At 44.3% G+C, this 15,014-nt stretch overlaps 5 protein-coding genes across 5 annotated transcripts; 4 read left to right on the forward strand and 1 right to left on the reverse strand.

The window, feature by feature from the left end:
• Positions 1–1,461: 1,461 nt before the first annotated feature.
• Positions 1,462–2,679, forward strand: V865_002724 (uncharacterized protein; the record flags this gene model as incomplete). Its single annotated transcript, XM_066226523.1, has 5 exons — positions 1,462–1,623; positions 1,722–1,871; positions 1,943–2,320; positions 2,401–2,486; positions 2,559–2,679. 5 exons carry the CDS (start codon positions 1,462–1,464, stop codon positions 2,677–2,679), a joined length of 897 nt encoding a protein of 298 aa, XP_066082620.1.
• Positions 2,680–3,397: 718 nt separating this feature from the next.
• V865_002725 (uncharacterized protein) lies at positions 3,398–4,587 on the forward strand (the record flags this gene model as incomplete). Its single annotated transcript, XM_066226524.1, has 5 exons — positions 3,398–3,562; positions 3,637–3,783; positions 3,865–4,239; positions 4,331–4,416; positions 4,476–4,587. The coding sequence occupies 5 exons, from the start codon at positions 3,398–3,400 to the stop codon at positions 4,585–4,587; spliced, it is 885 nt and encodes a 294-aa protein (XP_066082621.1).
• A 1,110-nt stretch (positions 4,588–5,697) lies between these two features.
• Positions 5,698–7,017, forward strand: V865_002726 (uncharacterized protein; the record flags this gene model as incomplete). Its single annotated transcript, XM_066226525.1, has 5 exons — positions 5,698–5,862; positions 5,980–6,126; positions 6,291–6,671; positions 6,754–6,839; positions 6,906–7,017. The coding sequence occupies 5 exons, from the start codon at positions 5,698–5,700 to the stop codon at positions 7,015–7,017; spliced, it is 891 nt and encodes a 296-aa protein (XP_066082622.1).
• A 1,194-nt stretch (positions 7,018–8,211) lies between these two features.
• On the forward strand, positions 8,212–10,878 carry V865_002727 (uncharacterized protein; the record flags this gene model as incomplete). The annotated part of the gene is made up of 3 exons (XM_066226526.1): positions 8,212–8,890; positions 8,947–9,025; positions 9,090–10,878. The coding sequence occupies 3 exons, from the start codon at positions 8,212–8,214 to the stop codon at positions 10,876–10,878; spliced, it is 2,547 nt and encodes an 848-aa protein (XP_066082623.1).
• Positions 10,879–11,834: 956 nt separating this feature from the next.
• V865_002728 (uncharacterized protein) lies at positions 11,835–14,522 on the reverse strand (the record flags this gene model as incomplete). Its single annotated transcript, XM_066226527.1, has 9 exons — positions 11,835–11,956; positions 12,042–12,710; positions 12,792–12,907; positions 12,974–13,158; positions 13,220–13,274; positions 13,334–13,440; positions 13,518–13,718; positions 13,807–13,856; positions 13,913–14,522. 9 exons carry the CDS (start codon positions 14,520–14,522, stop codon positions 11,835–11,837), a joined length of 2,115 nt encoding a protein of 704 aa, XP_066082624.1.
• Between the last annotated feature and the right edge of the window lie 492 nt (positions 14,523–15,014).

Raw genomic sequence — 15,014 nt, forward strand, 5'->3', positions numbered from 1 at the left:
GTGTGAATGGGGGGTTAATCCTTGATGCCGAGCTGTTGGAAGGAAGATGCACATGTCTGGTCCCACCTAGTGAAGGAGCCCACCATTCGGTCCCTTTTAGGAGGGTGATCACTTGGGAATGATCTTGGATTTCAGGTTCAGTACTAGTCCATGTATACAACGTGTCCGTACCCGTGTCCGTATCCTTGACTGTATCGGTATCAGTATCGGCGTTATCTTCGGGGACCGAATGACCCTTATTGTGCTTGATGGTGAACTGAGTATCATTCAGTAAGATTATACTTGATCCGTCAAGGGTTTTGGATACGATGTTAGGGTTGTTGTACCATTTACGATTGGCTGTGTTGGTGTTGGTGGTTGAACCTTGTAGAATTTCGGTACTGGATTCGTTTCTGCATCGTAAAATGTATGTTTCTGTAATAAAGGAGGGAATGAGAAGTAGAGAAAGGTCAAGGAGACTTGGAGAAAGTTGTTATATAGTTAGACAGTCTCGTTGAATCGAGCTAGTCTATGTGATCGCTGATTTGAGAATGCCGACGTGCCGACTTGCGGCTTTTGCTGTTGAGGTTTTCACGTCGGCCTTGTATCGCGAGTTCATGAGGGATTTGCATTATAGCATGGTTAGCATGCAGCATGAAAGGTTTTATTGCTGGAGAGGACAAAGGTCAGATCTGGTTCAACTGCCGAATCATTGAGCGGTTCACTAAATAAGCTGGACCGTCTATATATGCAGTAGAAAGTCCTGTTCGATCAAAGGATCTGCAGTACTATCGCATAAGACATTGTAAAGCGGGATGAGCAATCGTCTTGAAAATGTTTTTTATACTTAGAGTGCCGTGAATGGCAGACCGAACAAATGAGAGTTTAGGGGATTCAACCAAGTTCAAAAGTTCTTGGGCTATTGGGCATTTTGTAGGCTTTGGAAGATCCAGTTGTACATACTTTTTTATCTATCGCTGTCACAGGACAGAGCATTTATTCCAGTATCAGTTCGGTACTGTACAGCTCCTACAAACAAATGAGACTTACTGGTCTTGTGGTATGCTTGTGACATTCAATTACAATACGAGTGGTAGACGACTTGTCGGATGTATTCCTATGTGCCTGAATATCAAAATAACATCCGATGGGCACGTAACCTTGTGTACCCGTACCAAATGGATGGGTCACTAACGTAACAGGACTAATCACCCTCTATTGGGAACCGAGTACACCTGCCTATATACCCTTACATATCGTGGCTTACACCGGATGTACAGATGAACGGCGCATCTGGAGTGTTTGTTTTTTCGGTGGGAGCTATGCTATTAATTTACGATTCGTTGTTTCTACGGAATGAATATATATATATATCTACATACATATATATCGTGTGCACATGCATGTGAGCGATCAATAAATTACTTTAGTCATTCTTTTGTTTCTCACTGTCCTTACTCTGCACTTGCATAATCTCTCAATATGTTCGCAAGATCGCTACCCATCATCAGTCTACTGTCCATCATCTCCCTCCGTTCAGTATCAGCTGTAGATTACTCAGAGACGTACGTAGGATGCGTGTCCGGCACAGGAACCAGCGGTGCGTTGGCTAGCCCCAATGTGAACACTATATCCGACTGCAATGTAGGTTTTCGCTTTTGCTTCTGCGTCTGCTTCTGATTTTTTTTTTCCCCCTCTGTCACCATACGCACGGATGACTAATGTATTGGAATGATATATAGTATGCATGTGCGGATGCCGGGTATACATATGCGTACTTTCAATATCAATCTGCTGGATCATATTGTTCATGTAAGAACGTGGGTCCGTCAGCGAGTGAGATCACTCCGGCAGTCAGTGGCAATACGAACTGTGGGGGAGCTGCGGCCGGCGTGAGTGACTTTTATTTCGAGGTACTCGAGGTTGCATACCTGAAGCTCAATCAATACCTTTCCTTGTTCAGGTAAATGCTTTAGCGACTGATTATTATTACAACAACTGTTACAACTCACCGACCGCGGAAGATACCACCTCTCAATCGACTTTCGATGCATGTTTCGAGAGGTGTACGACGTACACCAACGCCTTTGTTAGTCCCGCAGGAAACGTATACTCTTGTGTATGCTCCAACACCGCTTCGACCGGCACAGCTCAAAATTGTGGTGTTTCCGGCACGTACTTTGCTTATGCCCACACAGCTACTTCATCACCCAGTATCGTGGAACGAAGAAAAAGAAGATTGTCAGAAAGATTAAAGAGAGAGGAACAAACAAGATTAAACAGGTTTTGTCCAGCTGGACTCGAAGCTTGCGTTATTCCTGGATTAGATGATTCCTTCGAGGTAAGTCAACCTATGGACTCGTTCTACACATCGCATTTCGCTGAATAAGTCTGGCTGATAATCTTACCATAAAACAATAGTGTATCGACACCTCGTCAGAGTTGGAGTCATGTGGAGGATGTTTGTATGGCTCTACTGGTAATTCCAACGCTTCGACCGGCATCGAGTAAGTAGTGACTCTCCATTTCACTTGAACTACCAAACAAGAAGACCGTTTGCTGATATTTGTAAATTATAGTTGTTCCACTCTGCCAGGTGCTTCCTTCGGAGGTACCACCTGTTCTGCAGGTCGATGTGAGATTTCAGCTTGCAAGGAAGGATACAACCTCGTTGAAGGAAGATGCGACTGGCACGTTTGAACAGGGTAGAACGAGGTTGACATACCCTACTGGCTCAATAGGCCTGTGAGCGCGAGACCATTCACGTCATTTCATTTCTTTGACTGTTGCTGGGTTGCACGCGCTATGGAAGTTCTAGTTGTATTTTTCTACAGTCTGTTCCATACTGCATATGCAATCGTGCTCACGGGAATTCGAATATCACATACCGGTACTGTAGAATGCTGCACTTACATATGAAGCTGAAGACGACTGGAAGAAATCGGTTCCCATCATGTGCCTGAATGACGAAGTATCATCCGATGGCCATCCCTTGGCGTGTGTAACCTTGTTTACATCTACCAAGCATATAACCGTAGAGTACTGTACGGATGAGTTACTAACATTAGTGAATCTTCTACTCACTAGCTGGAAGCGGAACCGATTACACCTGTCTACAACATACCCTTGTTATGACTATGGCTTGCGCCGAAGGTACAGATGGACAGTACAGCTGAAATATGGAATGTTTGTTCATTTGGTATTTATCGTGGTGACACCTATCATCATGTTTGGATGTTTATGCTGAATTGATCTTGCGGAACGAGTGACAATTTGTATATATACATGCATGTAAGTAATCAACAATCTACTTTAATACATCTATCTCCATCTCTATCTCTATTTCCATCTCTCATTTTACCTTAGTCACTCATTCGTTAACTCACTGTCCTTACTCTATATCCAATCCCTCTTCACAATGTTTCCGAAATCTCTCTTCCCCATTGCTCTCTTGTCCATCATATCCCTCGGTTCAGTCTCAGCCGTAGATTACTCGGAGACCTATGTGGGATGTGTACCAATTGGGACAGGCACCAGTGGTGCGTTGTACAGTCCCAGTGTATACATCATAGAGGATTGTAATGTGAGTGCTACCTTTTTCCTCCCATACAGCTCATGGTGGCCAACTGTACCAAGTTGATATTTATGTGTGTATAGTTCGCATGTGCGGATGCTGGATATACCTATGCGTACTTCTCCAACCCTGCTTCTTCCTTCTGTTCATGCAAGAATACTGGTCCTGCTCCGGGCGATATCTCGTCGGTCGCTAGTGGTAATACCAATTGTGGGAGTTTCCAAGCTACTGTAAGTGACTGCGACCGTATCAACTGAAATCATACTCGTACTAGAAGCTAATCACTTGCTGACTGACTGTTTGGCTTATAGGTAAATGCTTTAGCGACAGATTACAGTTTCCAAAGTTGTTATAACTCGCCAGCATCGGATGATACCACCTCCCAGTCAACTTTCGATTCATGTTTTGAGAGATGTTCAACCTATACCAATGCCCTGGTCGCTCCTGCCGGAACCACCTATACTTGTCTTTGTTCGAATACCACTCCATCAGGAACAGCTGAAAGTTGTGGTTATGATGGAACATTTTTCGCTTATTCCCATACAGCCATTTCGTCACCTAGTCTTGTCGACAGAAGACGAAGGAGGTTGGAACGAATGAAGAGGGATGAACAACTACGATTAAATAGGTTCTGTCCAGGAGGGTTGCAAGCTTGTATCGTACCTGGATCGGACGATTCTTTCGAGGTGAGTGATCTATCACTCATGATTTCGTAGTATATGAGGATTTTGGCTAACGATGTTGATTGGTATTGATTCTCCTGTTGATACAACATAGTGCATCGATACTTCATCGGAGTTAGAATCATGTGGTGGATGTTTGTACGGCTCTTATACCAACTCGACAGCTCCAGCTGGTGTTGAGTGAGTACTATTTTCTGGCTCACCTAAAGCCCTTTTCACTGATCGATTGCATGTTATAGCTGCTCCATCCTCCGCGGTGCTGCTTTCGGCGGTGCCACCTGCGCAAATGGTCGATGTGAAATTTCAGCCTGTAGAGAAGGTTTTCAGCTTGTCGATGGAAAATGTCAATAGAACCATGGAGGACTTTTCTACAGCAACGAGCTTCATAATTCTTACTTAAGCTTACAGAAGTCCCCCTTTCTCTGACTTTTTTATGGTCTACCTCATTTTTCGCACTTTTGGGATCGTTTGGGTCGTTGGTAATGGACGATCAGAAATATGACGCATGATCCATGTTATAGTACTTCATATCCCCAGCATGCATCAAATTGGGATCTTTCATACTGGATATCATGAGACTCAGGAACGACGGGGTTTCAGCTCCACAATCACTTCCCGTATAGCTGAGAAGACCGGAAAAGATTCGTGATTATCGGATAGCATTGGAGCATCAAGCCGAGAAAGATATTGGGGTCCGATCAGAGGTGGAGATAGCAGCTGTGAGTCTGGGATATCGTGCGTCTAGGAATTAGGAGGTGGGGAAATCTAAAGAAGGTTCAACGCATAAGTTATGTTTCCTATTGTTTGGATCACCCAGGCGGGTCCGGGTTAGTTGCAGTAGCAGGAAGAGGACCAATTGCCTTCTGCCCCTCCGAGCGGGACAGACTAGCCTAGCCAACATGCGCAATGTCGAGCCCGTGTAGCGCCACAATACTCTCAGCTGTACCAGCGCAGCGCGGGAAGATGGACCCGAAATAGTACCCTAGTTACTCCTTGTGCCTGAATATCATATTCCAGAGAAAAAACAAAACAAAACAACAACAAAAACAAAAACAAACCCATATGATGGTCCGTTCTCCTATTGTCACACACACATGCAGTACAGTATCTCACCCTTGGACTTAAATTTGGATGCGAGGTACCTAACAGCGCAGCAACGTGATTACAGTAAGTAGCACGAACCATACCTTACCATATCATATCATATGTGATACAGTATCGAAGGATCTTCTTCCGAATCGGCGGCTACTATAAGATGACCCTTTCCCTTTTTCCATCCTTTACACAGTAAACCATGTTCGGTTGATTGGGTCCATGGATCCCGATTCTTTCGTGTAGTGCAGTAGAAAAGGTATATATACCTGTATGTATGTTTGTCATCCTATCTGTTTCTTTTTCTTCTTCTTCTTGTTTATTGCACACTGTACCCCTTTATCGACTCTCAGCTTACTACTTGTCAAGATGCTTCGTATCACATCAACCCTCTCTTTCGTCGGGACACTGTCTTTCTTCTCTTTAGTATCTGCCCAAAGTTACTCTGAAACCTACCTCGGATGTTTTTCCGTTGCTACCGGATGGGCAGTCGCCGAATCCAGTCCCACCGCCACCAGTATCGCGGATTGTAATGTGAGTGTACTGTACTGTGTGATATTGCGAAACTGAACATTTCATTCCATACCATCCCATACCTTCTTAAAAATCAGCTGACTCAGTATTTATTCTACTATTGATTATTGTGTACAGGCTGCTTGTGCGGGTTTAGGTTACCCCTATGCCTATTATTCTCATCCTTCGGCGTATTATTGCTCATGCACCACTGAGAGTCCCGCTGCTGGAGGTCTTCGTCAGGCGCAAAGTGGATACACCGATTGCGGGGATAGTCAGACTACTGTGAGTCCTTCCCTTGCCCGCTTGTTTTCCCTCACACACGTACACATCCGGTTGAAACGATACCTCGGTCCTGGTATGGAGACTATCGAGATGATGAACCATACTTGTCAGGAAAGTCACCATACGAGTTTGCTGATCTTACCTTTGCCTTTACGGGCCAAAAGGTATACGCCCTTTCTACAGATTACGACTTTGTCAAGTGCTATAGTAATCCATCATCCGACGACACGAGCTCTCAATCAAGTATCGAAGCATGTTTCACTCATTGCAATACTTATAATAACGCTTTGATCGAATATGGGGGAAATCATTTCAGCTGTATCTGTTTGAACGAGTCGCTCGATTCTGAAGGTACGGCTCAACAGTGTGGACAATCCGGATTGTATTTCGCCTACAACCATACACCCGCTTCTTCGGCTAGTACCGTTGAGAGGAGACGACGAAGGCTGGAGAGAATGAAGAGGGATGAACAATTGAGATTGAACAGGTTCTGTCCGGCTGGACTTGATGCTTGTATCGTACCGGGATCAGAAGATTCCTTCGAGGTAAGTTTCACCCACTTGACTAAAAAGTATCGTAATCCCTGATCGTCGGTTGTACGGGTATTGATGATATGTGATTTCTCAGTGTATCGATACTTCCTCGGAGTTAGAATCATGCGGTGGATGTTTGTACGGGTCTTACTCCAACTCTACCTCTTCAATTGGTACTGAGTGAGTTGATATTTGTCTTTTCAACGAGAACGACCTGGAGTACTAACGATGTCCTTGATCATACAGCTGCTCCACCCTTTCTGGTGCCGCATTTGGCGGGTCCACCTGCTTTGATGGCCGATGTCAAATCTCAGCATGTGAAGAAGGTCTCAAACTCGTTGATGGAAGATGTCAATAGATGCCGAACTGTTCGTGCCAACATTTTCGACTCATCAAATACCATTTCCATAAACCTTATTTCTACCAATATCTTACTTTTCGATATCATACTCTCACTCTGACTCTCACTCCTTCACTTTTTTGGGCCTTGAACGATGACAATGGACAGTATGATGAACTCCGCTATTATAATGCATTTGATAAATCCTGGACTTTACTAATGTGATGCTCAATGCGGTGCAAGTGAGTGTGCTAACACTAACCCCTGACGGAATGGAACATTCTTTTCTCAAGGGATGACATCTTTTAATTATCGGTAGTGTGCATATACTGATGTTTCATTGACCTATGCATCTGACCGTTGACCGGTACATGCTTGGACTGTCTTGGTGGTGCAATCGGAAAGGTATCAACGGCGCAAAACGTTATACTAGCTCGAAAGTGGCAAAACAAACATAAACAACGCTCGGATCATTCTTTCAGGATCAGACTGATTATCAAGTTGAATGATCAACAATCGACTCCCAAGAACATCTTCAAGCAATGTTGATCGGTAGATAGATATGATACGGAGTATGTATGAGTGAGTGTGTGCCATGAACACACATGCCCACATACATGTCCGAGATGATATGCACAGGATACATGGCGGTACTACAGTGAATCGGGTTGACTGTATCCATGTACAGTATACCTGCGTGTAATCTTGAGTTTGTGTGGGTCTGTGGGTCTGTGCGGATCAAAAGCTCACGCGTAAGACCCCCTTTGGGATGCTGTTTCATCACTTGTCACTTCTGATCAGAGTAAACATCCCAAACATCCCAAACATACATACCATCTGATCCAGAAATACTGTCCCATCTTTCATTCACATTCACCTTGGATCTTGATCATTCTCACTCCTGATTATCTTTCATGTTTACTCCTCTTCTCGTCGTCGTTTCTAATAGTACTGCCATCATCATCACGTACGATATCAACCGACGACATCGCCTATTGTAAATTGGCATCCGATCTGGCAGTTATAAGTCATTGCTTTTAATGCGAGTGGTCATCGTTTCCTTCCTCTTCCTTCTTCCATATCAACAAGTGGTTATCTCACCATCTACACTCAGGATTCCACTCACACCTTATCTTTATTTACCGTCAACCACCTATGGCTCAGCTGTCACCATCACAGCCATCTGCGTACATCGCTCCCTTCACTTACCCCATGTCAACAGCCCCCGGACCCGGTATGACCTTTCATCCACCCCCTCACCCTGGGGGAAACAGCCCATGGATCAACTTCTACCCTTCTCGACCATCTCTCCAGACCCAAGGTAGTACTAGCACGGTAGATACCAGTATGGACTCGATCGAGGAAGGTGAAGAAGAGATGGAGGAATCGGAACCTACCTACACCGGCAGACCAGAGAGGAAGAAGAAGTTGACCAGTCAATACGATCGGTCTAATCGAAGACAACCTTCTAAACCAAAAGGCAAAGGGAAAGCAGCTACACAATCTAGATCAAGATCATCTTCCGTCCTCAACAAACAGTCTACTTCCACAGCCACCTCTTCTACCGACGCTGAGACAGGTTCGACTACCGCTATCTTCCTTCCTGATCCCTATCAACCCCCGATCCAGCTCAAAGGACTCAGTAAGAATGGATTACTACCCGCTCCACCAGGTTGTATCTTAGATGTCAATGATCTACTCATTCTTCATCCACCCGAAAAGCATACAGAAGGTTTGCAAGGTCATACTTCTCAATATGAGATGTATACCTGTAGGGTCTGCTCGAAGACTTATGATGGCAAGAATGCCAGGAGTGTGGCGAGAAGACATCTGCAGGATAAACATGGAGTGCCTCTTTCTGTACAAAAGAGAAGAAGCAGATGGGATTATGGTAAGTCAGCTAGCTTAGAGTGAGCCAAACGAAGCTGATACTTAACTGGATTGCAGAGCCCGATCGACCCAAATCACAACAAGATGCGAAAGAAAGGAGTCTGAAATCTAAGAGAGATTGGATCAATAAGCATCGGTAGGTGTAATTGTACCGTCTGTGAGAGAATATAGGCTCATAACAGATCCTATCTTCCACATAGGCAAATCCAAAAGTTAGAACAAACCCACGACGCTTTCCTCGAACGATTTGGCCCGTCCGGTATAATCACACCATGTGGCATGCGACTTGTCGCCCCTAAATACCGAGGAGAAACAGAAGCTCCCACCGTCAAGAACAAACGATTTCTCGATGGGACTCAAGGTAACTTGATTATCCCTGAAGGTATCCTGAGAGGTGTCGAAGCTATCAGAGAGTATAAGAGTGTGCCAAGATATAGCGGTGAATGTGATGGACCTCTATCGACGGACGAACCGGAAGTATCGGTCGATATGACCGAAGGGAAAGTTATAGTCAAACAAGGAAAAGGTAAAAAGAAATCTGCGAACGTCAGTGGTGGCTCTTCACTCTCTGCTTCTACATCCCAAAGTGGGATCAACACTCGGTCTACCACCCGCCTCCAAGCCCTGCCCAGCAATGTAAGATCGCCCGGTCAACAGTACTACCATCAAGCTGTGACTACTACCACTCCCATCTCAGCTTCTCGCGGTATACCACCTGATCCACCTCAAATATATCCATGGCATAACCAACCCCTTCAACCTGCTTCCATGACTTTCATGAACGGTCAATACCATTTCATCTTCCATCCCCAATACCAGCAATACCCAGCCCCGATGATCCCTCAGGATCTTCAGGTGGTACATGTGGCTCCCATCGATGAGGATTCTTTACCTTCTTCACCTGAAGACATTCGCCCTATGCCCGAACAACAATGGGTACCATCTGATCCATGGTCAAGCATACAGCAAGAACCTCAACAAATCGAACCTGCTTTGGATATCACGCAACAATGGCAAGGTCTTCAGCTTTCTAGCTGGCCACCTAATGAAGAACCAGAAGAACCACCAAAGATAGGTACGAAGGAAGGAAGTGTAGAGATTGAGGGTGAAACTGTGGCTGCGGAAACCCTGTTGAATCTTCACAGTACTCCTCTTAGAGGTCCAGAAGAAAATGGTAGAAATGATATTCAACTCGCCCGAGCTCAAGCGAAACTCATTTTACCACCGGAAGTTCTCGATAAGCCACTATCGGATTCTCAATCTGATCAAGATAAATCAATTTCAGCTTGGTCGACCTCCCTACTTTCAGCTCCCCCAATCATCTCACCTACTAGGAGTCGTCCTGTGAGATCATCATCCATCATTCAACCTTTCCGTGACCCTCGACCAGAAATTACTCGATCATTATCTTTCGACGCTCGACCAAACCTAGACGATCCATTTGTGTTACCTGATACACCCACTCGACCATCGTCCGCCAACGGGTTTAATAAATCCACACCCTTCTCATCGATGAGGAGGAAAAAGAGACATACAATTTCTATGCCTAGTCCTTCACCTTTATCGTCAGGAATCAAGAAACGTAAAGAAGCACCTACACCTACGTCACCTCGACCTACCACCACCGCCACTAGCCTAGGTACCAGATCAGCCTTGAGACCTATTTCCACAAACATCAGTGTGAAACCCAATTATACAGGTGCATTCGCTACACCCATCAAGCCTTCTGGGTATACATCACTCGGACCAGGATCAGTGTATCCCCAATCAGTAACTAAAGAATGGTTACAATTCAGTTCACCGAACAATGCTGATGCTGCTATGAGTTTGGGACTTGTCCCTACCCATTTCGCACCTACCACTCCTGGCCTCAGGGGCATGATAGGAGCTGAAACGCCTGAGATGACTATTCTGGAAGCGAGAGCGAAGAAGACAAGGAGTGAAGGGGGGAATACACCGGGTGTAGGATGGGGATTTGCAAGAAAGTGAGTGGGGAGGATTGGGGATAGATGTGGGGGATGAGGGGAAAGACCGATGAGTCATACTGCTTTCCATTGAGTTCGTATGAGTAGAAAGCGTATTTTGAAAAGACGATGAACTGTATCATATTGACCGTTTAATTCTTGTGTGTGTTAGACTTTTTCTCCTATTCGTGAGAATATCCGTAGTTGACTTACATTAGTACATACATACGATACCAATTACGATACAAATATACAGTATCGATCAGTACTATGGACGATAATTTCCTCGCAACCCAATGAATCAATTGCACAGCCAGCCAGCTCTCTTTCTTTCTAGCAGATTCGCTTCGTACTTTGCAAATAGCTACTTCACTGTATCACGAAACTGTACTGAGATGAAGCGCAGAGGAGTGTTTTTTTTACACGGCTTCTAATCAGTTCCTCTTTTGATACTGACCAGGTCCCAGTCTCTTATTAATTGACGAGGCCGGTGCATGATGGAATGAAATTGACTCTCCAAAGGAAATGATGGTAAGAGTACAAGGTGTCAAATCGTCCGTTGACTACATGCATCCCATAAAGGACAAAGAACATTAGAGACTGTACTGTACCTCTACTCCTTCTCAGTTCCGCGTATGGCGAAATATAGCAGTACCTCTCATTTGGCGAATGGGTCGGAAGTGGAAGTTGGTCAATCAGGTATGACTTTGACCGAAAATCAAAATGTACATTACAGTAATCTCTGAACAAAGTTCGAGCGTTGCAGTACAAGCAAGTATGCATCTGAGATATCCTATGATATGTTCGTGATAATTGGATTATAATGACTAGAAATACATAGTTTCCACCTGAGATGATCAATGAGATATAACTTCTGTTTTCGTGGAGTCATTATACCACGGCACGACATATACAAATTGGAAAGACCGGATGAGAAACAAATGACAGAACGATCTAGATAAGAACAATTTCGTGTATGATTTACGCTCCTAAAGTTTCTTCAAAAAAATCTATACTTCCCATGCCTTCCATACAAGACTTCATATTCGATACTTCCCTCACAGCAGCTTTTGACGCTTGGAGCAATTGGACTGGACCGCAGACTATTCGTTACATCATGAACGATTACTCGAATATCAGCTATCGATATCCCCAATATCGCGAGAGTTACTTATGATTCGAACTTACCCGAAACGTTCATCGGTCCAACAGAACTTTCCACATCAGCCTTAACGACTTTACCCAAATTCGCTCTTCCTTTCCTCCAATTGACTTTTTCGGCAGTCTCAGCGCTCAACCCAAATCTACCTAGTACGACCTGTCGTTTTGGTAATAAGATCGGTTCATCTCTCGATTCCACTATAGGCGTTACGGGCGTACATGTTCGACATCCATCGTCCCATTGTTCCTGTTCTCTCAATTGAAGTATCCTAGGTCCAATCGAGTGAAGTGCTTGATTCACATCATTGAGATGAATATCCAACTCAGGTGGCCATGGTTCATCAGAAGAATGCGTTTTCGTGACGTATATATCTATCGTTATTTCAATATCACTCCGAACTTCCAATGAGTCCTGTATACCCTGGTTGAGAAGCGGAGCAATCCATTCGATATCCTCTGAATGCCTTATGTGCCATACTAGATGTAATTTCTTGACTGCAGATTTACCTTTGCGTAAATTTTGAAGTATCTGTAAGAAATGACCTAGAACAAAGGTCACTCCTGTTCCTCCTGCCAGTAGCAGCACGGTAGAATATGAGTCCAACGAATGAGGATATCCGTATGGGCCTTCGATATATAGCGGGATATTGGTAGTAAGATCGGAGGATAAGGAAGTGCGTAGTCGTTTCGTGAAGCCTGAAATGACGACAAACAGATATATCAGTCCTCCTTATTACACCACACGCATGAGAATAGTGAAGTTGAAGATATACTCACCACTATGCACTCGGACCAAGAAATATGCTTCATTGGTCATTTCAGTTGGTACATTAGCGATTGAGAAGGGGTGGGATTCATGGGGTAGTCCCGATATCGATGGTGCAGATATGAACCTGACGGATAGTATGAGATATCAGCTGTTTGTTGCCAACAACCATGGAATCTATCAGGTGACTTACGCATGTTGACCGGCTTTCCAATGGAAGTTATCTCGCCGTATAGTGATCCTCATCACATCGTGATCTAACAATTCTATCTTACAATCACCGCTTGTAGCCCATTTGCTGGGTTTATGGAAGTTGTTTTGGTATATCACTTGAGCAAAGCGCAGTAGTCGATCGAATATCCATATTACCATTGCGGGCTATTATAGCGAGGTTAGCCATATTTTTGGGCGGGCGCAGCACGCGCTCATAGGTACTCACTATGACCCATTGTCCAAGCCACCTCCAGTGGAACCAAGCGCCTACTAGGTACATACTATGATGTATTTAAATGAGTTGATATTTGAGATGAAGTCTGCACAAGTTGCAACTCACATTGTAAAGATTATATGAGACGCCAAAAAGAACTCATATGCCATTCTTCTGACGAACCTGAAACTAGTCACCCAGAGCATCGTGAAGCCGAAAAGAGCAGCGATACCCTAAGATATGACAATGGTCATCAGAAATTGAGCCTATGGAACCCTTTCCGTCGAGATTGAAGCATGAATAGACTTACGCATAACAGATACTGTCTGAAATCCCTTGCCTCCCATACTCTAGGTGTCCAAAGTATCGCGTGACCCCAACTAGTCAACAAGCATATTCTTGAGCTTGCCCGATGTAGGTAATTTAACTTTTGATATGTTATCCCTGTCAAGGAAGAGATGGGATTATTCTTGCTGACTAGTAAGAGGATAATAGGTAATTGCGAAAATGACTGAAGAAGGGAAAAGAGGTTAGTTTTATATGAACAATTTGTAAGATTGCGTTGAGGCGATATTCAGGATATGGGCTGTTTCACTTACCATGATACCAAATCGATTTGCTATATTATCATTCCGTAGTGGGAACCAAGCTAACGAAAGGATCAGTTAGCAATCCTCATCAGCAGCGTGGAAGCTGGGCACTCACAATCAGTCAGATGTAGACATAAGTACATATACACCGTGCAATACAGTATCGTAAACGTCGCATCCATATACGTTTCTGGACCATACAACCACCAAGGGAAACTAGTCAAATACATCTTATTTCTAAAACTTGCTGATAGTCCCGTCGTAAACCTTCTGAACACATTTGGCTGTCCTTTGTCTGAATCCTTCGTTGTTGTTGTCGATGTTGTTGATGTAGTAGCATTTGGTTGAAGTGATTGATGTTCATCTTCTTCTGTTTCGTCATTAGTGGATATAGGTTTATAAGTTGAAGTTTGATTTTCATTCATCCTCCTTATATACCTTCTTTTCCTATAACCATGTTTAACCTGTCTATACACATGACATGTTACCATCAATCCGAATACGCCCAGGATCCAATACCAGCTATAAGGCATCACATAGGCTTTGTACATCAATGGTCCCTCGTGGTGTTTATGTCCATGCACTGGCAAAGTGGTGGTAGTAGGCCCATTTCCATGGCTGAAAGATGTCGATGGGTCGTCTGATAATGCGGAAGATGTAGGAAAAGGAGAGGGAGAAGGGGTGAGGGTGGATGTCACTGGGATGTCGTCGGATGGAGAGGGCATGATGAATGTTCGCTGAGGATCTTGGAGTGCTATCATATTGAAAGACGGATGATGATTTAGTTATGGTCTGCAGCGACAGTAGTATATCTGATGGTGGCGATGATTGGAATTGAGAACGGCCATATCACAAGTACAGCAGGCAAGACTATCTCGATGATGTTACACGGAGAAGGATTGATAAGACTATAGATGGCTCATTGGAGCAAGGGAGATGTTTTGGAAGTAGGGGAATATGGATAACATCGACGAACAAAAAAAGTGAAAGATTCTGTGAAAGATTAATGAAAACCACTAACCTTGTGAAACACCATATCTCAGCATACCATCTCCTTATGCTCCTTCTGCTCAGAGAGAAAGTCTGACAGTTGACTGTGCAAAGACTTGCTTCTCGACCGAAATGTTTGATCCGATCCTCGAGGAAAAGAAAGAGGCGCGGGGAGAGGAAGAGTGGTGCGGTTGTAATCTGATAAGCCAAAGGGACTGGACCCGGAC

Source organism: Kwoniella europaea, chromosome 1 (assembly GCF_036810445.1).
Source record: "Kwoniella europaea PYCC6329 chromosome 1, complete sequence".
Classification (NCBI taxonomy): domain Eukaryota; kingdom Fungi; phylum Basidiomycota; class Tremellomycetes; order Tremellales; family Cryptococcaceae; genus Kwoniella; species Kwoniella europaea.